Source organism: Verticillium dahliae, genomic scaffold (assembly GCF_000150675.1).
Source record: "Verticillium dahliae VdLs.17 supercont1.15 genomic scaffold, whole genome shotgun sequence".
Classification (NCBI taxonomy): domain Eukaryota; kingdom Fungi; phylum Ascomycota; class Sordariomycetes; order Glomerellales; family Plectosphaerellaceae; genus Verticillium; species Verticillium dahliae.
The window spans coordinates 674,285-697,466 of record NW_009276934.1 but is presented as its reverse complement, the minus strand read 5'-3'; the positions used below and the strand labels follow the sequence as shown (position 1 = coordinate 697,466).

At 57.0% G+C, this 23,182-nt stretch overlaps 8 protein-coding genes and 1 non-coding gene across 9 annotated transcripts; 5 read left to right on the top strand and 4 right to left on the bottom strand.

The window, feature by feature from the left end:
- Nucleotides 1-22: 22 nt before the first annotated feature.
- Nucleotides 23-5,181, bottom strand: VDAG_07102 (uncharacterized protein; the record flags this gene model as incomplete). The annotated part of the gene is made up of 3 exons (XM_009656007.1): nt 23-406; nt 462-2,816; nt 2,866-5,181. The coding sequence occupies 3 exons, from the start codon at nt 5,179-5,181 to the stop codon at nt 227-229; spliced, it is 4,851 nt and encodes a 1,616-aa protein (XP_009654302.1). The 3' UTR covers nt 23-226.
- A 1,289-nt stretch (nt 5,182-6,470) lies between these two features.
- Nucleotides 6,471-7,010, top strand: VDAG_07101 (uncharacterized protein; the record flags this gene model as incomplete). Its single annotated transcript, XM_009656006.1, has 2 exons — nt 6,471-6,502; nt 6,596-7,010. 2 exons carry the CDS (start codon nt 6,471-6,473, stop codon nt 7,008-7,010), a joined length of 447 nt encoding a protein of 148 aa, XP_009654301.1.
- A 3,778-nt stretch (nt 7,011-10,788) lies between these two features.
- On the top strand, nt 10,789-12,129 carry VDAG_07100 (uncharacterized protein). Its single transcript, XM_009656005.1, has 2 exons — nt 10,789-11,987; nt 12,043-12,129. Exons 1-2 carry the CDS (start codon nt 11,227-11,229, stop codon nt 12,086-12,088), a joined length of 807 nt encoding a protein of 268 aa, XP_009654300.1. The 5' UTR covers nt 10,789-11,226; the 3' UTR covers nt 12,089-12,129.
- A 574-nt stretch (nt 12,130-12,703) lies between these two features.
- On the top strand, nt 12,704-12,777 carry VDAG_20198. Its single transcript has one exon. It is a non-coding gene; the product is annotated as a tRNA-Ile (tRNA).
- A 1,799-nt stretch (nt 12,778-14,576) lies between these two features.
- VDAG_07099 (striatin Pro11) lies at nt 14,577-17,303 on the top strand (the record flags this gene model as incomplete). Its single annotated transcript, XM_009656004.1, has 4 exons — nt 14,577-14,715; nt 14,799-15,083; nt 15,137-16,987; nt 17,044-17,303. 4 exons carry the CDS (start codon nt 14,577-14,579, stop codon nt 17,301-17,303), a joined length of 2,535 nt encoding a protein of 844 aa, XP_009654299.1.
- A 324-nt stretch (nt 17,304-17,627) lies between these two features.
- Nucleotides 17,628-18,860, bottom strand: VDAG_07098 (DNA repair protein RAD14; the record flags this gene model as incomplete). Its single annotated transcript, XM_009656003.1, has 2 exons — nt 17,628-18,719; nt 18,777-18,860. The coding sequence occupies 2 exons, from the start codon at nt 18,858-18,860 to the stop codon at nt 17,628-17,630; spliced, it is 1,176 nt and encodes a 391-aa protein (XP_009654298.1).
- A 676-nt stretch (nt 18,861-19,536) lies between these two features.
- VDAG_07097 (inorganic phosphate transport protein PHO88) lies at nt 19,537-20,283 on the bottom strand (the record flags this gene model as incomplete). The annotated part of the gene is made up of 3 exons (XM_009656002.1): nt 19,537-19,931; nt 20,018-20,178; nt 20,267-20,283. The coding sequence occupies 3 exons, from the start codon at nt 20,281-20,283 to the stop codon at nt 19,537-19,539; spliced, it is 573 nt and encodes a 190-aa protein (XP_009654297.1).
- Nucleotides 20,284-21,138: 855 nt separating this feature from the next.
- On the top strand, nt 21,139-21,603 carry VDAG_07096 (mitochondrial ribosomal protein S19; the record flags this gene model as incomplete). Its single annotated transcript, XM_009656001.1, has 3 exons — nt 21,139-21,206; nt 21,324-21,503; nt 21,570-21,603. The coding sequence occupies 3 exons, from the start codon at nt 21,139-21,141 to the stop codon at nt 21,601-21,603; spliced, it is 282 nt and encodes a 93-aa protein (XP_009654296.1).
- Nucleotides 21,604-21,965: 362 nt separating this feature from the next.
- Nucleotides 21,966-22,721, bottom strand: VDAG_07095 (transcription initiation factor TFIID subunit 10; the record flags this gene model as incomplete). The annotated part of the gene is made up of 2 exons (XM_009656000.1): nt 21,966-22,379; nt 22,461-22,721. 2 exons carry the CDS (start codon nt 22,719-22,721, stop codon nt 21,966-21,968), a joined length of 675 nt encoding a protein of 224 aa, XP_009654295.1.
- Nucleotides 22,722-23,182: the final 461 nt, after the last annotated feature.

Genomic DNA, 23,182 nt, shown 5'->3' with positions numbered 1-23,182 from the left:
AATTTCCTTTCCCCACGCGTGTGCGGTATGTACCGTGGCCCATTACCTTGGCTCCCAATGGGTGCGAGAAATAAGGCCAGTATGGCGACCCTCGACTCGCATACCTATCAGCTCCAGATTATGTCGAGCTTGGTTAAGCTCCTTCTGCAGGGATGCCTCTCTATGTACTAGAAATCGTCATGTCGTCAAATTGCGAGACAACAAGCTCGCCTGCCGTGTGGAAGGCTCAGCCGTAATGGCGAGTGCTGTGGGTTTCAAGCGTGCGCTTGGCAACGCCCATCATCTGGGAGAGGTTCTTCAGGATGGGATCGTTGCCACGAGTGCTGCTAATCCGAACAAACAGGTTCTCCGTATTGGTGATGATAAGGTGGAAAATCTTAGGGGTGATGGCGCGAGCATCGGCCTCCTGTACATGGTCAGACTCTAATCTCGACTGTGCTAGCAAACGTAGAAAAACATACCATGTTGTCAAAATCAGTACTGATCTTATGAACGACCACCTCGAGCCAGGCAACACGCTCACGGGTAACAGAGTCAAGGCTTTGGCAAATCGTGGTTGCGATTGTGAGTAGGAGCAGACCAGGCATGCCATCAAGAACCAGCTGCGGGCTGTACTTGCTCATGAGTCGGTCGAAGATGAACTGCTCACGACCAGACTGCAGCCAGCGAAGCAGGGCATCTTCAGTCCTGCCTGCTTTGATAAGACCGTCAATCCGAGCCACACAGTCAGCCAGCTCCTGGTCAAACTCCTCTTCGCCCTGGCTTTGGTTGGCGAGGGTGAGCGCCTGCGAGTTGGCATGACTCTGCTGGTAGGGTGCCCCGTGTTGCCCATGTCCGTGGGAAGACGCCTGGGACTGCTGATAGCCCACAGAACGGTGCTGCGATGCCTCGGGGCTCTGCATCGAACCATAATGCTGGCTGCCTTGCTGCTGCTGCTGCTGCTGCTGCATGTGCTCCTGCATTCGCTGGACCTGCTGCTGCATCTGGGTGAGGCCCTGGCTGTGGACCTGGCTAGGTCCCTGGCCGTGACGCGGCCCATACTCCTGGCCCTGTATAGCCGGTGGGAGCTGGTGCTGCTGAGCAGGGATCGCCTGCTGCAAGGGACCAGGGTTCTTCGTCGTTTGCTGCTGGAAGCGAATGAACTCGGTTTGGAACTGCTCCTGTGTGGCTGCCATGCCAGATACCATGCTGGTCAACTGCGCGAAAGCAGTGTGCAGCTCGTCGATCTTCTTGCTATCAGCAGCACGCTGTTCGTGAAGTGCTGTCATCTCGGAGTGGTGTTGACGCTGCAAATCGTCGGCAACCTGTTGGCAAGCTGTGGTGGCCATCACGGTGAAAGCAGTCGACATTTGGTTGGTCAGCGAGTGGACCACTTCGCGTTGGACGTTCGCAGCAACTGTAGACCCAACACGGTCGGAGAGTCCCTTGATGAAGTCGGTGCTCTGCAGAGCATGCTGTGTTGCCGAGGGAAGGCTCTTGTTGATCTCCTTCTGAATGGTCTGCGACAGCTGGCGGTTTGTGCCAGAGCTGAACTGCTCCGAGACCGCCTTGCGCGCAACATCCGAAATGGTAGGCATGGCGAGGTCGAATTGTCCCTGGATCAAGGATTCCAAGACCTTCTGGGTGTTCTCATTGAGAACATCAGAGATCATGGTCAACAAGGTCTTCTGATGCTGGTCAAAGTCTTTCTCACGCTCGCGCTGTCCGTCTTCCAGCTTGGTGTGAAGTGACTTGATGGCGGCATTGATGGTACCGGCGAAGCTGCTGTTCAGACGAGACTCCATCGTTGTCAAAGAATTCATGACAGTCTCGATAGACTCCATCGACACATAGCTCGAGGGCACCGCAGGAACAGCAGCGGTGGCGCTCTTCGAGTCTTTGGGGGTGACGCGAGGTGACTGGCTGCCACCATTGGATTGCGACTGCGATTCGGCAGCTAGAGCGGCAGCTGCAGCGACTGCGGCCGCCTTCTTCTTGCGACCCTTGCGCTCCGCCTTCTCAGGCTTGTCGTCCTTGACGGGAGCGGTCGTCGGAGTGTCCTCGTCCTTGGATTCCTGTTTCTTGGAGGCAGCCGTGGGGCGCGTGGCGGTCTCATCTTGGGAAGAGGGCGCGGTGTGCGCAGTAGACTCTTTGGTGTTGGAACGAGCAGGAGCCGGAAGCGCAGGTGCAGGCTCCTGATGGGCGGGCTCGGCCGGCAGGGCATGAGGTGGCTTGAGCTTGGAAATGCTCACAACACCAGCATCGACAGCTGAGACCGGTGCAAGGACCTTGTTATCTTTGGACCAGCCGAGCTCTGCCTGCTTGATCAAGAGACACGCGACACCCTTGGAGTGCATCGCATAAAGCTCGAACAAGGTCGGCTCGTCAGAGTCTTGGCTCATGGCAGGGGTGGACAGCAGGTCGAGACTGCGCAGAATTCCTCGGTTGGCAAACGAGTATTCGCGGACACCGCTAATGACCGCGGTCGAGTCAGGCTGGGGAATGGTGGTGTCATGATCAATGAGGCGCTTGATGTAGTCGACCTGCGAAACGCTCTTGAGGTTATACTTAGGTGCCGATAGGTGTGCGAAGTAGATCGAGTTGCGTGTTGGATGACCAATGATCAACATGCCGGTAGGCGCGTGGTACATGACGCTGCACACTGCGTCTGACTCCTTGCTGTGTGGGAGGTTGAACTCCTGAACGGGCTTACCGAGGGCCAGGTCCCAAAGCTGAAGTGTGTGGTTCTGCTTCATGCCGATAATCATGTAACGCAGCGCGCAACGCTTCTGGTAGGGGCGGAGCTTATCCACCAAGAGAACCGAGGTCGGCCATGCCTTTTCGCCTTCCGGCGTACTCGTCAGGGTCAACATGGGCTCTTTTGACCTCCAGAGAAGTGTGCGCAGGGGTAGGGGCGCGAGGGTCGCTGCCCTCCTTGGCTGCGGTGAGATCTCGAACATCCCAGAACTTGACGCGGCCAGACTTGTCAAGCGAAACGATGACGGTATCGTCCTGGCTGAAGGTGAAGTCCTTGCCAGCCTTGCCAGTGTTGATTTTCAACGAACACTGTTTAGCCAGTTGCTCCGTGTCGACGACACGGTCGTGACCAGGCTTGAAGAGGTTCTGCTGCATGATGAACGAAGGCCAGATAATGTTAATAGACTTTCCGCGGCCAACAGCAAAGAACTCGGGGTGGATGGTGGATGAGCGGGCGCGAGTCTTGAGCACTCCACCCGGCGTGTCTCCCTCGTGGAACGACATGGGAGGAAGAGCAAAGCCATACTGCTCAGGGTTCGCGTCCTCAATGTGGTCCTTTTCGCCATTGCGAATCTGCACCCAGAAGACGGTGCCGCTGATGCCAGTACCAATGATGGTCTCCCGGTGCGCGCCGTCGTGGTCAGGGGCGGTGCAGGACATGGCGACGTTGAAGATGCGGTCCTTGGTGTCGGTGAAGATCTTAGCATCTCTACCATCTTCCTGGCGGATGACGCGCAGACCGCCAGCCTTGGACATGCCGTACACCATGTACCGCTCAGTGGCCGTGTAAAGGTTACGGTCGATCTGGTCAAACTCCTTCTTGAGGCGAGCGATATCCATAATAGCCTCGTCACGCAGCTGAGGACGCTCAATATCGCCATTGTCGTTGACTTGAATGCTGATCCACGGCTTCATAGGGAAGTTGTAGACCTTGACAGGCTGGGCAGGCTCTTCCTCGATGACGACGATCTCATCCTGGTCGGCGCTTTCCCAGCTGTCAGCGACGCCGTCAGCTGCCTCATTGGAGTGATCGGCGTGTCCGGCAGCAGCGTCCTCGACGATCTCACGAACCTCGAGAGCGGCCTCGGGTGACATGATCTTTTCGAGAGCACCGCTGTTCTCGGCTCGATCCAGCTCCTTCTTGATGGCTAGAGCAGCATGCTGCGCAATATCTTCAAATTCCTGCTCGGTCCTCGCGTTATCCAAGTCGTCAAGGTCCTTCAGGTAATCAGATTGGTCAGGCTCGTCCTCGGCGCGGGCAAGTGCCTCCTGAGCTTCCTGGTCCGCCGTTTCGGCAAGATCATGCATAGCTTCCGAGACAGTCTCCGGGTTCCTGTCAGCACGGCCCGGACTGGCAAGCGAGGCCGCAGAACCGGGGGTCGGGTTGCCAATGGCGTTACCCGCAGGGGACACAGTGCTGTGAACAGCCTGGCTGCGGAGGCTCTGGGGGCTAGCGAGAGGGCTCCGCTCGTGGCTGATGTTCTTGCGGCCTGCACCTGGAGGCGTGGGCGAGCCGTCTCCCTTCTTCAGGATCAGGAAGGGAGGTCCAGCGGGAGACTGTCCGGCCGAGTGGGCGTGGGGCACAGCGGCGTTGCTGGACTTGGGGGTATGGTGCTGTGACGACGAGGTCTGGTGATCCTCGTAGTTGTTGTAGCTGTTGCCAAACAGCCTAGACACAGGAATGCTACCATCCTGGTTGGGTTGGAACGAGTACGAGCCGTAGCCGGCGGCAGGCTGCTCGTAGTGGTGCCTGTCGGAGGTCTCGTACTGGTTGTGCTGGGATAGGTGCGAAGAACTCTGTCCCTGCGATGCGTTGTCCAGGACCTGGTGCAGATGCCTGGAGGTATCGACGGGTGACTCGTTCGACTGCTGGAAGCTGCCGTGGCGAGAGCCCTCGTTTAGGAGAGGCTGATCGTTTTGGCTGGGCTTCGGGCGGTTGAGGAGATTAAGCAGGTAAGTGCGTGTCTCGTCGGGCGGCGACGCAGCACCAAAGGTCGCGGTCGGCGGAGCATCGTGTTGCTTGGGCTCCTCGTTCTCGTGGCTTCCGCTCATGAGAGCACGGAGGAGGCCAGTAGGGTCCTGCGACGAAGGGGCAGGGGCCAGGATCTGCGTCGGGAAAGGAGCAGGGGCCTGCATAGCAGGACCTGCCTGGTGCTGATGTTGATGCTGAGCTTGATGATGCGACTGTTGGTGGTGCTGGAGAGGGTGCTGCGGCTGCTGTTGCTGCTGTTGCTGCAACGGCGGCTGCGGCTGGTGCTGGTGCTGTTGAAAATGCTGGAACGAGTCCTGACTCTGCTGGAAAGTCTGGGCTTGAGCCTGCGACGGCTGACCGCCAGCACCGCTGAACTTGAGCAAGTTCAGCAGGTTGGAAGTGCGGTCACCAGTGGGAGGAACCATGGCGCCGGTGGGAGGAGTTGGAGCTGGAGGTGGCAAAGGCGACACCATGTCGGTGCGACTTGAGATGGTAATAAAACGCGAATGGGCAATGTGAAGAATAGACGAAAGGGTCGGGCGAGAATTGAACAAGAACACCCTCCCGTCGTCGAGGTGGTTAGGTGGTGACGATGTGGTTTTTGTTCCGCGGTCGGCAGAAGCCAGCGACGAAATTTGGGCAGATCAGCCTAACCTAACCGATGGTAACGGGGGAGGCTGGCAGGAGCGGGATCGAATCTCAGCCCAACCGTGAGTACCTTTTACCTTAGCGGTGGCCGCCAGCTCATCAACCCTGCAGCGAAAAGAGCAAGGGTGTGACGCGGTGAAGGACAGAGGTGGAAGGCGGTGAGAATGGGCAAACGCAAGAATTGGGTCAAAGGAGAGAAGGAAAGGTAGAGGAGCTGGCGTTGGACCAGTCAGAAGCTCTGGCGCCAGAGGGCGGAAGGTCGGACGGCGAGGCCCGACACGGCGGAAGACCGATGGAGCAGAAGTCACCCAAACGTGATTGGATGATCGGGTGCTTGGGCACCTGTGCGAGTTGATGGTGAGTTGGCAATTCAAATGGAGGAAGGGATGCTAAAAAAAGGGAGATTGAAGGTTTCCAAGGGCTGCTGAAGAGTCACATACCTGAAAGTCGGGAACCCGACGATTGACTTGTCCTTAGGTACCTTAGTTAGGTAAGTTCGATACGACTGCCTGGCTTCCGATAGTAGCCTTGTTATGTCGAAACGACGGCTGCCAGCTTAAGTAGGGACAAACGCCTGCTGCAGACTGCAGTGGTGAATTCCTGCGCCCCTGTGCCGTGAGATGTATGTGATTCGGTTAATAAAGGCAAGGCAAGGTGCAGTCACTACCTTAAGATACATTAAGGTAAGGTAAGGTAGGTAGGTAGGTAGTCGAGGGAAATAGCAAAAGGTGATCAGCCAAGGTTGCAAGGAAATCAATCAGTCAGGCTGTTGGCAAATGGTCGCCTTGCTCGTGCACGGGCCCATCCAGATCGCGGCTGCCGATCCTGTCAAGTGTCTGTCAGCGTCAGCGATGCCTGCCTCTCGACATTGCTGCCTCCTCAGAAGAATAAGTCAACCCACCTTTGCTTCCGAACCCGCATCCACCTCGCCACGGACACTCGCATCATTCTGGCAGTACAAAGCCGCTTCATCGGGAACCAACGAATTCACCCTCCTCCGCCATCACCAATTCTCGCCGCTCGGCTGGTTCGAGAGAAAAGTGGCATCGTCCTGTGATCGCCATGTTCTGTCTGCGCAGGTGAGCCACAACCCCCCTTCCCCCCCCCCTCCACGATGCGGCTCGTCAGCCCTGTCTGCCGCTGTTTGTCCCATGAATCGCTCCCATCATCATCTCGCCAAACCTGCCCGACTCACACACCCACGCACACGAATCGCGACTAACTCTCAATCCCTCCTAGCTGGCTCCCCCTCCTCTTCATCCCGACCAACGCCTCGCCGGCCTTCATCCTCCTCTTCTTCGTCTGCACATACTTCCTCAACAGGCCATGCGTCTACTGCAGCTTCCTGCTGCTCATCCTCTTCTTCACCTCCTGCAACTGGTCCGACCGCTGCTTCTTCGACTTTAGCGGCAACTGGTTCCAGCCCCGAGCACCGCCGTCTACACTGCCCGACTTTAGCGGCAACGACACCTATGCGCTCAACGCCACGGTCGAGGTCCTCAACACAACGGCGAGCGCCCTGGCCGGTGCGGCGGCGGACGAGTTCTCACGACGTAAACAAGAGTGGACTGGGCTCGGCATCGAGTGGCTGCGCAGTTTGCTGGGCAAGAGAGAGTGGAGGATAGACTGCCTCGATGTAATTGTGCGGCTGTGAGCTGGCCCATCTAGACGGCACACAGAGGCTTGTACCGAACGGACAGTACAAATGTGATTGTGGTATGACGATATTTCTTGATATGGCATTGCGGTGGCGTTGGCGGATTGGATCGCTTCTTTTACTTTTAGAGGCTGATCTTCAGGCAAATACGGGAGAGAGCATGATGATGGAGGATAACGTCGCTGCCTTTTTTCTGTATCATTACCCTCAGACGGTGAGGAAGTTTTTCACGGGCGTTTTCTTTTCGTACGAACTTCCCAAGCACTTGCGAGGTATCAAATTGATTCGTTGCGGCACATCAACTATTGGGAATTATACGAGATATTCTCCCTAACGACATGGAAGTGATCCATGCTTTGATGATGACACTTATGGGCTGCAAACATGCATGGACGTCTCCGGGGTGTCTCCACGTCGCGGAGCAAACAAGAGCCCTTGATGTAAGACAGTTCACGTAGGCGCATGCAAGTACGACCCGTGTCTGGCTTGTGCAGGTTTCGTGTAACACGATTGTGTGCGGTCAAGATCTATGGCTGTTGAAAGGTTTCATCCGATGGTAAGCGGTGTTTGCCCTGGCTGGATACCCTGCGAAAGTCTACTCAGTGTGCTTCTACTCTTTGCTGCTAGGTTGATGGAATGAATGTGTGCATCCGCATTCATTGCCGACTTCGGGGGGGGGGGGGGGGGGGGGGGGGGTGTAATCTGATGTGCTGTGGGTATGAGGGTTTCGAGGAACAGTCAACTGAGACTTATAAGGACCCGTCATATATGAAAAGCCAGCCCAAAGTTATGTCACAACTTGTGTTTCTGGATATTCGGTATACAACGTCAAATAGGATAACAGCGGCAGCGTCGTGGCATCACCACCATAGATGGGCAGATGCAACCATGGTCAAAGCGGATGCTGTAGGGCTACGTTTCGGCTGATTACAGCGACCAGCATTGTTCAATCAGATCAACCAGATTGATCATCGGCCATTTTCTTCGCATAAGCCTGCCTCCTATCAAAACACTTTCTACAGGAATTCCATGATCACGTCGGGAGATGCTGTCTCTTCGTATCATTCCAACATATTTCAGGTGGAAAACAACTTGACCCTTCTCAATGCTGCGTAGCCTTTGCCTCCCAGGAATGAGCGTAAACATGTAGGCTCGAATACGAACATTTCGTCCCAAAATTAAGATCCACAAGCTTGACATCTTGGACGCGATCGACAGTCTTAATTCGAGTTCACTTATCACTCGGCTTGCTACTCTCATTGTCCGAAGCTATGCATCCGTTGTCGTCGGCCATTTATAGCTGGTTGGGCGGAGCATCATGCACATTGTTGGACCGATTCCCTCAGTCTTCATCCTAGCACATTGGCTATTCAAGCAAAGCATTAGGAATCTCTGGCTTGCTATTTCAGCGAGTCAAGCTTTTCGTTATATTCCCTATAAAGTACTAACAAGCTTGGAAGGCCGACAATGTGAGCTCAAGTTAGTATGCTTGGGATGCCGCCATTCTTCAAGATCATTCGCGACGACATCACCAGCTGTATAGATAGTTCGCAAATCGAAAAGGCTAGGTGCCCTGCTCCTCTACCATTGCCAGCGAACCTCCCGACATAAGTTGAGAAGCGGCTCAAGGGGCTCCTGGGGAGTCGATCATGCACAAGGGCATCAGGACAATCACCACGGTCCGTGGCTCGATTTCACCGACAAGATCAACGCTTTGTCGAGGGTTACCTCGGCGCGGAATGTTTTAGATGCAGCTAGAGGAATAGACACTCATGTCCGGTTCTCGCGGCAACACCCCGACCCCGCAGCGAAGTTCTGGTGCAGCCGGACTTGTTGCCATAAAGCACTTATCGACCTCTTCGTCAGCGGCACTATTTTGCGGACGTGTTACTGTCTTTTGTGCCCGGCTTCAGGGGTGAATAGAACGTTGTTGCTGCAAGTGGAGTGAAATGTTTCCGTAAGTGTCCTACCGGAGACCTCGCCTCCGGTCTCCAGTATGATGATATCTCGTGATGCAAAGAAGCTAGTTTTGTTCAGTGCAACTAATTTGGGCGACTTAACGATGCCATGCAAAGGAGGGACATTGCGTAGGTCGACTGACAACTTGATTCCGCGTTGCCGCCTGGATTGTATTTCCAGCAAGTGTGGAAACGAGAGCTGTGCGATTCAATACTGAAAAGGAGTAGCTTTTTATATTCGGCAGGGGGTGGAAGGGTTCGTCCGGGGTTGCCGGCAGAAGCGGCATTTGGCAAATGGTCACCAGGATAAACCGCCACCTGGCAAGATTACTGAACAGGCGCTGTGACTCCCTGTGAATCGTATTTGGTTCTCATTAGCCAATGCCCAGTCAACCAGTGTGATCGAATGCGACGTCGTCTTTTAAGTTTGTCTTAAGGATTCAACCGGGGCGGTCGCCAATCGCCAATTCTCCAGCGGCAAACGGAATCATCTGAACAGATGCAACGGCGACTGTCGGGCAAGGCTCCAATACGCACATGGCTTCAATCGGTCCGTCATCCCAAAACCTTCTGAAGCCCGGCAGTAAATCCGGCGTATTTGATTGGGATGTTAGTGAGACGCTCCTCGGATTCGGCTTGAGAATGACTTGCAGCCTCCTATGGACAGGGGTTGGTTGGAGTAGACGCCGAGTTCCATGTTGCGCGTGCGCACTGGCGTCCAACGCGAAGAGCACATAGGTCACGGGCCGTCACAGCTGCTGGCGTCATTCTGTCTGCAGCCAGCGGGGTAGCTTGTCGTGGCGGAGACGCGGGAAGGTGAATGCTGTGGCAGGCTTCAGGAGAACTCTTGGCCCCAGAGAGGATTTTTGGCGCAGTTGACACCGCCTCCACGCAGAGGTCTTGGGGGTTATCATGATTGGTAAAGAAGGGTAATCCCAAAATTGAAACACTGGTTGCCAAGGCACCAATACGATGCAGACTGCTTGGATGAACTGAAAATAGCTACCATTTGAAAAAGGAGTTCATCGGGGTGATGATTCTGAACTTGAAGTGAAATATCGTGTGGTGCGAAACAGAGACGTGATGTGATGCCTCGAGAGAGGCAAGAGGCTCGCCTTGACGTTGGATTGCCAGGTACAAAGGGCCTTAGCGGCGCCACCGAGGGCCCGGGGTTGAGTGTCTCGGCACATGGGTGGGGAAGCAACACACGACCACTACCTTACCTACGCAATTCGGAACAGCCCCACGTCCCGCTTTCCGCGTGTAATCCCAACGCTCCTGCATCCCTGGTCATCTCAACCGCATTGAGGGCAGGCGCACACGACCACCCGAGAGCCTTGACGTAAGGCGATCGAAATCATGCCCTTCCCTCTGGCTGGTGGTGGACAACCCGATGCACCTTATCGGCCGGACTACCCCCTCCACAGGCCCAAACTCCGCTTCAGAATCTGTCTGGTACCTTACTTGCTGCCAAGTACGTGGCATCCGGCATGTGATCACTTTTGCTCTGCCCAGCTCCGCCGCCACTGGCCAAGCAGCCGGCTTGCCGTCTGACACCCACAACATGATGTTTGTCCAATGTGCCCTCACGTTGTCTTCTTGGCGGTCATTCGGCGCCCGCCGCAATCTTACAGCCTCCTGTGCTTTCCCATGGAGCACATAACTGGCCACTTGGGTGTTGAGTGAATGGTCAGCACATCAGCAAGGACGAGGGGCCAAAGATGCCACTGTACCCCATGTCGAACCAGTATATCAGTGCCGTGCCTGCGCTTATTCCCCAGGCTCATGCCTAAACCTACCTACGAGACGCAAGATCCAGGCTTCCCCGGTCTTCGCTTTCTTCTTGACTCACTTGGCGGCACCCACTTCCATCCGAGACGCGCGTTTCTTGGCCTCGGACATCGGACTCATGCTTTCATTGCATTGTTGTACACCCATGACTTTATTCAAGTAGACCTCCTGCCCTCTTGTCCTCTAGGTCGTCAACAGTGCACCATCTTTCGACCCTATCAATATTTCCCACGCCTCTCACAGGTTCCGACGATCACTTCCTTTGTGTGATATTCTCAACGCGCATTCTTTCGAAAATCGAACCGTCCTTCGTGAGATCAAACAAGAATCACATCACTGATACCAAGAGGTTCTCGGACTCTTTCGCGGCTGCCAACGACCACGACCCTGACCTGGGGTACCTCCCGGCTGTACGAGCTGACGACGGAGGCGGCCTACCCAGACGATCCTCACATCCACTCAACATGCGTTTCTTCGCCTTTTTACAGACTCTGGTACTTCTCGGGGCAACTGCTACAGCTTATCGACTTCAATATCCCGACCAAGATTCCAAGACGGGAAAGAGAGGTCTCGAGCGCCGCGATGGCAAATACTTCCACGAACCCTCTGGCTCTCTCGGATTAGGCCATTACGATGCCCGCTTTTTTAAAGAAGAACTCGGCTATGACGAGCATCGTGTTGCCCTCAGGAACCTCATTCGCGCGTACCTCACCGTCTGCTCCGAAAACAAAGTCGAGACATGGCTGGCCCATGGGACTCTCCTCGGTTGGTGGTGGAACGGCCAGGTCATGCCCTGGGACTACGACTTGGACGTCCAAATGTCTGCGGCTACTCTCGACTGGGTCGGCGAGAACCTCAACCGCACAGAGCACTTCTACAACTGGACCGGGACGGACAACAGCCAGCATACAAGTCATTACCTTCTCGACATTAACCCCCACCACATCGAGCGCGACCGTGGCGATGGCTTGAACATCATCGATGCCCGTTGGATCGACATGGCCAACGGTGCCTTTGTCGACATCACCGGGGTCGCGGAACGTGAACTGCCTGAAAACCCTGGCATCTGGTCGTGCCGGAATTCGCACAGGTACCATACGACAGACCTGTTCCCTATGCGGCAGACCGAATTCGAGGGGTTGCCTGCAATCGTTCCGTACAGTTTTGAACGCATCCTGATTGAGGAGTACGGTGAAAGGAGCATCGTGGCGACGGAGTGGGCAGGGTAAGTTCCGCATTTTCTTCTGATCAGAGCGGCATGGATAGACTAACGAGGACAGACATCGTTGGGTACCTGAACAGAAAGCATGGATCAGAATGGACTAAAGTCTCGCGTGTGGTGTGTGATGTGCGCAGATGCGCACCCCACAAACGAGACGCGAATGGTGTTCTCTTTTTTTTTTCATTGCGGCTTACGCACGCCAGGCTTGCGTGGATGGCGTTTAGGAAAGGGGGTTTGGCTTGGTAAAAAGTTCCGGCCCGGACGTCGAAAGGCCGCCGTCTTCGGCGTGGTTGGGGTGGCTGCCGCTTGGACTCGAAAGCACAGTGTACTGCTGGCAAAGCATTTCTTGAATGGTTTCTGTACCTTACGTTGACGATAGCATGAGATACCCCACCATCGCTCTTTATACCTCACTCGTTTCGCATCCGTCCCCCGAAATGGATCATGTTGGTGATGAAAGCAAGCCACTTGCCTTGGTGGCAGCCATGAAGAAAGTGACAGTTTGACGCCTCTGCCGATCCCACTGACTCGTCTGCTCTCTCCCCGCGGCAGTTCCATGTAATCGCGCCGCCCACATTCCGTGTGCCGGCACTAGAGGCTCCGTCCCTGTCTGCGGTCGTGAAACCTCCGACCTCGCGGCGACTAGCCTCAACCCCGCAGAATGCGCGGATATTATGCAGTCGGCGGAGCTCGACCCTCAACAGTCGATCTGTTCGAATGGTCGGTTAGCTCAGTTGGTTAGAGCGTGGTACTAATAATGCCAAGGTCATGAGTTCGACCCTCATACTGACCATTTCCTTTTGCTCGCATCGCGATTGCAAGTCAACAGACTTTACTTTTGCTGCTCAGAGAAAAGCCTCGGTATGAGGCGCGTTGCAGTCGTCGACTTGAGGCGAGTGGCGAGACGCATCAATGTTGGCTCTGGTCACAATGGAAGATCACAATGGACCGAGACAAAAATTGAAAGCTTAGATGGAAGACTTGGGCAACGATGCCTTGGAGGTAAGGCAGACCCGATGGATGGTTCTCCCAAAGGTGTCGGCTCGTCTCCCTGGTCGATTGTTGCGCTCTGCAAAGCTGGCTAACTGCCAGACGCTTGTTGGAGGCATTGAGGTTTCAGAAACCACAGCTCACTCGGCACCGGGTTATGACTGCGGCGATGCGCTGTTGCAACACGGTGATAAACAGCCCAGGTCTGTCGCATGGTTGCTCGACACTTATGTGACTAAGTCATGTCTGTCCAAAGTCCACTGCCTCGATGAATCGTTCCTCTTTCTTGCACTACATTCGCGCTCGGTCTCCTGCATGTCTGCATGGGGAAAATGCCTGAATGACTGCAGATAACGGCAGCCTTGCTACTGTCCCTCGGATACCTTAGTCTCAATAAAGGCGGTCGCTTGAACCTGAAAATCCGTGTTCGGTCTCCAATCTGTTCATATGTGTAACTGTAGACACCGAGAATATGATTGTGCTAGATCAATGAAGTATCCTCCGTTTCAGAGAAGTTCCTTTTCATTCTGGTTTCTTCTCAACCCAGCCACAGGGGATGTACTTGAAGCGCGCATTCGTGCATGTACCTCTCAGCAAGGTCGTCAGGAACCCAATGGGCGCGAAAGTCAGGGCTGCGCATGGGCCACATGACAGATCCTGGATAGGGGGCACGGGCACGCTTGTTTGGCAGGGAATGGAAGGAATAGCATCCACTTGATGCCTGGCAGCCTCACCGCTGACGGCAGCCCCTGATTGGACCAATCCCCAGCGGCAACAGCCACGGGAAGACACTGAGGAAGCTCCATTCATTGACCCCGTGTATTGACCCCCTAAAAATGACCCCCCTGGCCCCTAAAGAGACACACTGGCGAGCTGGCAGAAGGTACCTCCCCTGCCCACCTCAGGCTAGAGCCCCAGCCAGAGCCAGCGCCTGTCGAACCAGCCCCCATCTCCTGGCGTCGTGCTGGACCTGCCACACAGAGACAGAGAGAACAGAGCGAGGGCGAGTGTCCAGCAGTACTTTTGCTATCCTGTCCAAAAAGCCACCAACCCAACCTCGCGCAACGCAACGCAGCGCAACCATACGACGCGATCCACGACCGGAAAAAAAATCGTTGCTGCTTTATGAGCCGTCCACCGCGCGCAACCCAGGACGATTGACGAACAGCTACCAGCTGCAGCTTCCAGCACGCTGCCTCGCTGTTCCTCGGCCCTCGCCCAATCGCATCTGTCACCCACCAACCACCATCACCTGGCCCTGGCCGTGACGACTGCCGTGCTGCTGCTGCTGCTCCCAACCGCACACGACACCTTTCCGCCCGAGCTTCACTCGTTCGCCGTCGATCGCAACCTCGACCGTAACGAACACCTACTTTCGCATCGCCGCGAGCTCCACGAAGACGCTCCACGACCGATGCAAATCCAATAATCCCATTTAGTCCCCCCCCCCCTTCCGTCAATCCTGCAGCGCGGACCACCAGCGGCTTTTCGAAAGCCCTTCCAGACGGTGGATAGACACACGGCCACTCTGACGACGCTTCTCCGCCCCTTCCCACTTCGCGGCGAACACAGCATTCCGGGGAGCAGCTCCCCCACGCGCACATGAGCTGGCAGAACGCCGCGGGCATGGGGATGAATCCGGGCAACGGCATGGGCGGCGGCCCCGGCGGCGGCGAGATGGGTGCTGCCATGCAGGGCAACGGCAACGGCCAGCCCAATGCAACAGAGTACACGTTGCAGGGTGCGTTTGAGCTTTTTTTGTTTCCTATTTGTTTCGTTGCGAGATGGAGGAAAGTGCATTATCGTGCTAACCCGATAGCACAGGCGTTATGCGCTTTCTGCAGACCGAATGGCATCGCCACGAACGCGACCGAAACTCGTGGGAGATTGAGCGCCAGGAGATGAAGGGCAGGATAGCGAATCTCGAGGGCCAGGCAAGACGCGCCGATGCCACCCAAAAGGCCCTCAAGCGCTACGTCGGCATCCTCGAGAAGAAGGTCGTTAACCAGCAGGCGCTCCTCAAGGGCACGGGCTCAGTTTCCGACATTGACGAGGAGCCGGCGAAACGCGAGAAGGACAGGGCCATCCGCATTCAGGAGAAGCTCCATGGTGAGTTCGCGAACAACAGAGGAGCCGAGCTTGCGCTGACGAGACCTCAACAGCGCTGCACAAGGATATTGATACCGACGATGAGGAGGACAAGGGCGAAGACGAACCTCAACGTGCTGACCTCAAGGCCTTCCTCGACCAGTGCCAGGCCGAGTTTGCATACCTCATGGTCACACCTGCGAACCCCCTGCCACCTCGCGACTCTCCACCATTACCCATTCTGGAGGACATGGCCGGCCCCGAACCCTACCAGCTGTCCGGTCAGCCCCCAGCGGAGCCCTCTTTCCAACAGCAAATGCGACAGTCGCAGTTGCAGACTCAGAACCATGTTCGGGAGATCGCGCGAGCGCCCTCGGCCCCGAACCACGCGCCGCCAATGCAACGCAGTCAGCCTACGAGCTTTCAGGTGAAGCAAACGGAACTACCTGCTCAGCAGGCTGGGAACTCGGAAGCCGAAAACCCACCCGCAATGTATGCTGCAGGCACAGAATGGCCGCAGCCCGTCTCCGTCACCACTCGTCTCATGGATGATAACCTCCAGAGGCCAAATCACTCCGTCGAAGCACTCGGAACAGCTGAACACGCTGAAGAAGTAGCCCCGAAACAAGTCCTTCCCGAGACCGATGGCTGGGAGTTCCCCGACGGCGCTTTCACAGACTCCAACTCGACGCAGCCCCAACAAGCTCAGCAGTTGGCTTCGACCCGGCCAGATACTGACGTTTTTCCCAGCGCAGAGAACGTACCCAAGTCGCCTACTCGAGGGCCTGGCTCGCATAGGAGAAAGGGATCAATGTCTCGACGCCGCAGCTCGGACCAGGAGCTTTCACTGAACGCCCTGTCTCTCAAGCAGGAAAGCACAAATTTCAAGCTGCGCTTCGGCCTACGCGGGCATCTTGACACTGTCCGAACTGTCATTTTTTCCGGAGGTGGCAGCCCAGGAGAGCCGGAAATCTGCACCGCCGGCGACGATGGCATGATCAAGCGTTTCCACATCCCTAGAACGGAGAGTCCTGTCGGAGGGTCTGACCTAGACGTCGCGGCAAACTTCACACACAGGGGTCACTCGGGAGCGGTCCTTTGTCTGACGTCGTGGTCGCCATCGCCAAACTTCTCTACAGGCGGTAGGGCGCAGGGAGATGGTTGGATTTTCTCGGGTGGCCAGGATGCCAGCATCAGAGTGTGGGAGCGAGGGCGAGTTGATCCCAAGGCGACCCTCGACGGCCACACTGATGCGGTTTGGGCCATCTGCGTACTTCCGGCAACACTGGGTGCCATCTTCGGACAGTCGAACCCCTATGGCACTCCCGATCGTATCCTTGTAGCGTCAGGTGGTGCTGATGGAACTGTCCGTCTGTGGGCCGTCAGCGCGCCACCTCAACTCACATCTCCGCAGCCCGGCGCGAACCGAGCCGCTCCCACAGGCAGCAGAGGCAGGGTTCGCGGCAACTCAATGAGTTCAGGAAGCGCGTTCCCCAACTCGCCACAGCCGACAATGGCCTCGAACTCTCCTTTCAACCACACGCTTATCCACAACATATCGCGATCCGATGGCTCAACAGCCAGCCCGACCTGCATCACACCGCTCAGCCCGACTGGTGAAACGTTCGTCGTGGCTTATTCGGACGCTTCTATCATTGTATACGATACCCGCTCTGGCGAGCAGACAGGCGCTATGGACAGCCTGGAGACGTATGACGGAACCATCGGCACAAGCGTCAACTCTGTCGTTGCTACCACTGTGGGCCTGGAACAGGGCCAACATGCCAGCAGCATGTCTGAGGAGGACGCTTCTACCAGCGGAGGCCCAACAGGCGGCGGCAGGACTATGGCCAGCTCTGGCGTTGAGGGTGTCGTGATTTCTGGGCACGAGGACCGGTTCGTGCGCTTCTTTGATGCCAATAGCGGTAAGCATATGCCATTTTTTGTTATCCGATCCGGGCCTCCATACTGACTCACATAGGCCAATGTACATACAATATGCTCGCACACCCGGCCTCCATCTCGGCGCTGTCACTCAGCCCCGACGGCCGCGAGCTGGTCAGCGCCGGCCACGATGCTAGCCTGCGGTTCTGGAGCCTCGAGAAGCGTTCATGCACGCAGGAGATTACGAGCCACCGCATCATGCGCGGTGAGGGTGTCTGCTCTGTCGTTTGGAGCCAGGACGGCAAGTGGGTCGTCAGCGGAGGTGGCGACGGTGTGGTCAAGGTGTTCACGCGGTAGAGACGACGTCGCTCTCGCTTGCACATCCGTCGGCATAAGCATAGCGTGTAGGGTCGACCCTTTGGGAAAGGGAGCGAATGGCGCGGGGGATCATGGACATGTCAACCACCGGCCAGGCCAAACCTCGCCCGGGCGTTCATAGTGTTCTTGTAATATGTAACTTGAAGGAAATGTGGCCACGAAGCCCTCCATGCCCTCTAGTGGGTTTTGGAGCGTCTGCGTATCTTGGGTCTGTCTCATACATCATTTCGTCGTGCTGCGTGCTATCTTGTCGCTGGTATCATGGCAAACCGCCGAAAACAAGGCAAAAGCCGCCGCTGGGCTTCAAAACTCCAATTCCTCCACCTCCATGCCGCACCCGACACACGTCTTGACCGTCATGCCCTCTTCGTTCTCAACCGTGCGTCCCCACTCATGCACATGCTTGCCGCCCGACACGGCATCGCCAAACTTGGTCGGACCACCGGCGGCCCCCTTGGCGGCCTGCCTGCGGAAGGCCTCGGTCCTCGTCTTCCTCTTGAGGTCCGTCAGCTTCTCCTTGAACTTCTTCTCCTTCCGCGCGCGCTTCTCGTCCTCGCGGCGCGCAAACTCGGCATCGAGCTTCTCCTCGCTGCCCCACTTTGTGTTGAAGGCATAGTCCTCGACCTGGCAACGCAGGAACAGCATCATGTCGTGCCAGTGGCTCTTGTGCGGGTTCGGCTTGTTGAGGTGGGGCAGCAGGTCGGCGTCGCGCAGCTCGCCCTCGGTGAGGAGGTAGTCCTCGCGGCACTCCGTCTTGGTGAGGAGCGAGTAGCGGTGGGCGTGGCGGTCCTTGCAGGGCGCGCAGACGCAGAGGCCGAAGACCTCGGCCCAGACGTGGTCGATCTCGGGCGAGGCGCACTCGCGGCACTTTTGCGCCGCGCGCACCGACGCGTCGCGGAGCACCGAGAGCGACGGCTCGAACGGCCCCGCCTTGGTGCGCTGCAGCGCGCGCAGCGTCTGCAGGCGCTCCCACTCGCCGGCCGTCATGCCCTGCGGCCGCTCGGGCGGCGCCGGCTGGCCGGGCTTCGGCCGCGGCGCGAGCGCCGGGTTCGACGGGTCGTCGTCGAGGGAGAGGAAGCCGCCTCTTGTGTCGGTCATGGCCGACATGTCGTAGTCGACAAACTTTGTAAAGTTGCGTGCCGGCCGCAGCGACTTGGGCGCCGCGTCGTCGCTCGGGTTTTGCCTGGCGTCGCGGACCGTGTCGGGGCCGTGAGCCTTGGAGGAGGACGACGACGACGATATATCGGCATGTGTGCGTTTGCGCGAGTTGGGAATGTGGACGTTGTCGGTGGCGATGAAGCCGGAGGGGGTCTTGTCGAGACCGGGCGCGCCGGACGCCAGACGAGCTTGTTCATGCTGGTCACGGATTGCTTTGGCGCGCAGACGGTTCTCTTCCTGTCCACAAGTCAGCGGGATGCTCGATGCGTGGGAAACTTGATGGAAAGAACATACAATCCTGCGAGTCACTGCTGGTGTGGGAGGAGACACAACGGGTGCAGGCTGGGTTGCCCGTGGTGGCGTCTTTGGCCGTTCCATGGTCGTGGTCGCTGACGTGTGATTATGAGGCGGGGGGTAATGAGCCGTGATACCGAGGCAGTTAAGAGGATCAATGAATGAGCTGGACACCTACCAGATGGTAGTATCGTCTTGTGTAGGACTGACAGAGTCAAACTTTGAGGGGGGCAGACTTTCAGAAGGCCGCGGGGCGCATCCCAAAACGATTATGTCATGGCTCGTAGCCGTCGCGAAGTCACGTGCGTGGTTAAAGTGGTATTTGGTGCATGTGCTTCACGGAGCTAGACAGTAAAGAGCCGTGTTTGCGTGACAGCCACAGCAGTGCATCTACGATTGGCATGACCAGATGGTGTCAGGTTGCCCAATGGCCAATGGGAATTTGTCGGCCTACGCACTTATACTTGCGAAGGGCTTAGGATACCCTCGGCTGCAGACAGAGCATGAATGCACTGAGCACATTGGCATGGCGAGCTGTAGTTTGGGTCATGCTTGATGCAATGCGACTTCAGACGGGCTGAGACCAATATGCCTGTCATCTACACTCCCAGGGCAAAATCTACCGATCCCACCATATCAATCCTCGGCTCCCAGGCGCCAGCGGCACGTCTCGCAAGGTGCACACGTATGCAACAAGCCCCAATGCCCTCCGAACAAAAAAAAAACCCCCCATGGCCCTTTCTTGTCGTGATCGACTGATTTACTCCTCCTTGACACCACCACGGCCGGAGCGCTCGGCGGCCTCGACGGCCTTCTTGTCGCTGGCGGGGCCACCACCCTGGAGGCTGCTCATGAAGCCGGCGGCGGCCTTGAAAGGGCGCTTGAGGTCGCCGACGGGGGGCTGGCCCCAGATGTAGATCTTGGCAAGGTTGCTCTCGAAGGCGCCCTTGAGAGGGATGATGGACTGGACGAGGAGGGGGTTGGTGTACTTCATGTAGAGGTGCATGAAGCCCATCATGGCGACGCCCATGGCCTGCGAGCGGAAGGCCTGCTTGAGCTGGGCCGAGTCGTAGGCGTGGACGGTGGTCGTCACGAGCTTGGGCTCCTCGGAGGAGCCGACGGGGGCAGGCTCGACGTACTTGAGGGTCGTCATGTCTGTGTGTCTGGTTAGTCCTGGGTCTTCGCACTCAAAAAAAAAAAAATAGTCAACATTGGCCTGCGTGAGCCTCGTGTTGACGTACCCTTCTTGGCGTTAATCTTAGACTGGATGTAGAGGTAGACGATGGCGATCAGCAGGTTGCTGAAGATGTAGAGGGCGCGGCATCCCTGGAGGACGGAAGGATCCTCAAAGGGGACCTTGCGGGAGACCTGGATCATGCCGAGCATGATGATCAGGTTGGTACTGTATTGCGCATCCCCCTGTTAGCTTTCTGCGTGCGAGGCGATTGCGCGGGGACGCGGTGGACAACGCATCGGACGAAGAGACGTACACTTGAGCGCTGACCATTTTGGCGGTAGTTTGCTGTGTCTGTCGGAGCGAGCTGGTGTTGGGGCAGGAAATGGGTTGGTTGGCGTTTAGACAGCTCGGGTCGAAGGAGAGAGGGTGGGAGGATGGGGATGGGGGATGGAGTTTTGGAGAAGATGGTCGTGCGGCGCGGATTGCGAAATAACTTTTAGCGGTTGGCCCTTTCTGCAGCGAGTTGGGGTGGCGGGCTTCAGGGTCAGAGGGTGTCCGGCTGCGGGCTGGAGGGCGGCGTGCAGCCCGCTATGGACAATCTCCGATTATGGCAGACCCACTCTAGGTAGAGGCCACGTTCGCCGTCGACCTCATATGCGCCCTCTCTTGAGTGCTCGAAGCTTCCATTTGAAGAATGTGCTCGGCTTGAATGCTTGTCATTCACCAACCCAGTCGACAAGTTGCCAAGAAATGATGGCATCATTTTAGGCTGTTAAAGCGTTTCGTACCATGTAAACAGATTAAGTTTATCAATGACCGATCTATAAGGACTCTTCAACATTACCCTGATTGTCAATGCATCAATCGTTCACCACAATGGACTGCCAAGCCATCACGAAATCCCCAGCAGCTTGCCAGCCCGAAACGATACGCCGTGCGCGGCAGCAGGATTGTCCAACGCCAGATGCATCGCCGGCATCCTCGGCGCACTCCCGGCGTTGTTCGACGGGGGTGTTCCCCCAAATTCCCCGGACCGTGACCCCCACCCCTCTTGCCAATATCACGTGACCATGTCATCGCCCTGCGACCCCGGAAAATATTACCAGCTTCGACATGACCGCGTCTAGCCCGCCCAAGCTGTGCAAGTCCAGCTCGTCAACGAATAATCTACGTCAAGCAGGCACCATGCAGCCCACCAGGATACTGTTCAAGCGTTCCGTGTGGAAAGGTGAGTTGCGCCTTCACCTGCGATAGTGTGTGTGTGTGTGTTTCAATTCGCTGACACTTGCTGCCGCAGGACCGCACATTGTGCCGTAAGAATACCCTGCCGCCTCGCCAATGTTCGACCGACCTCTGACCTAGCTCAACAGCCTCCCCATTGTCCGCCCCCAGGCCGGCAAGAAGGCGCCCGCCATTTATACGCAGCAGCGCTCTGCCACCATCCTGCCCAACTTTGTGGGCCTCAGGTTCCAGATCTACAACGGCAAGGTCTACCACGACGTGACCATCACCGAGGACATGGTCGGACACAAGCTGGGAGAGTTCTCGCCGTGAGTCGCAGCCTTCGGAGAGATGTACCCAAACAGGAACGGAGCAGCAAGACTAACATGGCACAGCACGAGGAAGCCCTTCATCTGGTCGAGGGCGTAAGAGACTGTCAAGAAGCAGGCGTGCATACACAGGCGTTTAGGGGGGCAATCGAGTTTTAGGCTGGCCCTGTTGTTGTACACTACACCCCGATCCGAATTGTAAGAAGAAAAAAATAAACACCAGCCTTGGCTTACCATGATGTAAGATTTCTCGCCTGCGGCCGCCAGGCCTGATGCTACTACAACTTGCTGCCTTGTCTCTGCCTGTTTTGTTGGGAAAGACAGCCGTGATACCCCGAGCCCAGACCCATCCAGGGGCCAATTCCACCAACGCCTCATGATTGTAGTAAAAAAGACAAATCAAAACGCCTGAAGCAGACCAATCCGTCGCCTTCCGCAGGGCCAAATGCAGCATGGGCCGGCTCAGCGGTAGAACTCGCTCCTCTTGACGTTGACGCCATACTCGCCGACAGCCATGCCCAGATCCTCCATCGTCAGCACGGTCCTGTTCTGGCTGCCGCCCTGTCCACCACCGCCGTAGCCCGGGCGCTGGATACCCAGAGGACCGCCGCGGCCCTGGTCCTTCGAGGCCGCGCCCGTCGGGCCCGCGGGCTGGCCGGGGATCGGGAAGCCGGCGGCGGCGCCGAGGTTGCCCATGGGGTTGTTGGCGTTGGTGTTGGAGGCGCGGATGCGCGAGTACTGGTACGCGTCGGCTGCAATGTCGGCGACGAACTTTTGCGTCGCGAGGGCGAGCAGCCGCGCGAGGCGTGGGTCCGTCTGCGGGGGAGGCGGCAGGCCGGCCTTGGTCATGTAGTAGTTTGTCACGGCATCGGGGATCTGGAGCGAGGGCATGTCAGTGGGGGGAGGGTCTACGATAGGCAGCACACAGAGGGAGGAGGGGGAAGGGCGAGAGCATACAATTGGGGCGTAGTCATCCATCTTGGTGAGGAACTCGCGGAGCGACATGTCTTTGCGCGTGGGGAGCTTGCCCTCGGGAACTGGCGCGGCCTGCTCGGCCTCGGCCTCCTTCTCGCCATTTTGCTCGGTTGCGGTCTCCGCCTGGTCTGGCTTGTCGGCAGTTGTGACGCCGTTGGTGGCGGGCGCTGGTGATACTGTCGCGGCAGGCGCAGGAGCGGCGGTGGCCGGCACCACGGGCTCTTCGGAAGGTTGGCTTGCCATGGTTATGTTTGTGAGGATTGCGGCAGAGCTTCAATGGAGGTCAGAAGCACGAGGGTAAATCGGTCACGAGGCTGCCGTCGCGAGGTAGTTGCTTGAGGTTGGTGAGGCTGCACTAGTCCGGCGTCAGTTCCAGTGGAGTTTGTTAGGTAAGCGGTGTCTCCGACTGCTCCACTCACTGATGGTGCCAGTCTTTGGGTCTTCAATGGCATCGTCTATCCCCCTACCTACCTTGTGCATTCGTAGCATACGTCCAATTCCTTTTCTATACCTAATTGAGGTGCTTCTTTACGGCGGTAACCTACTATGACTAGCCTGGACAGCTGGGCGTCCACAACGCCGGCTGCCATCTGAAGCCCAAGCTCGACACACCTGCCGTACAAATATCGACGGTAGCTGTCACTCAGAGGGGACTCGGCTCAACATGTGCATGCGGCACGCCAGTTGTTGCACATGACCACGAT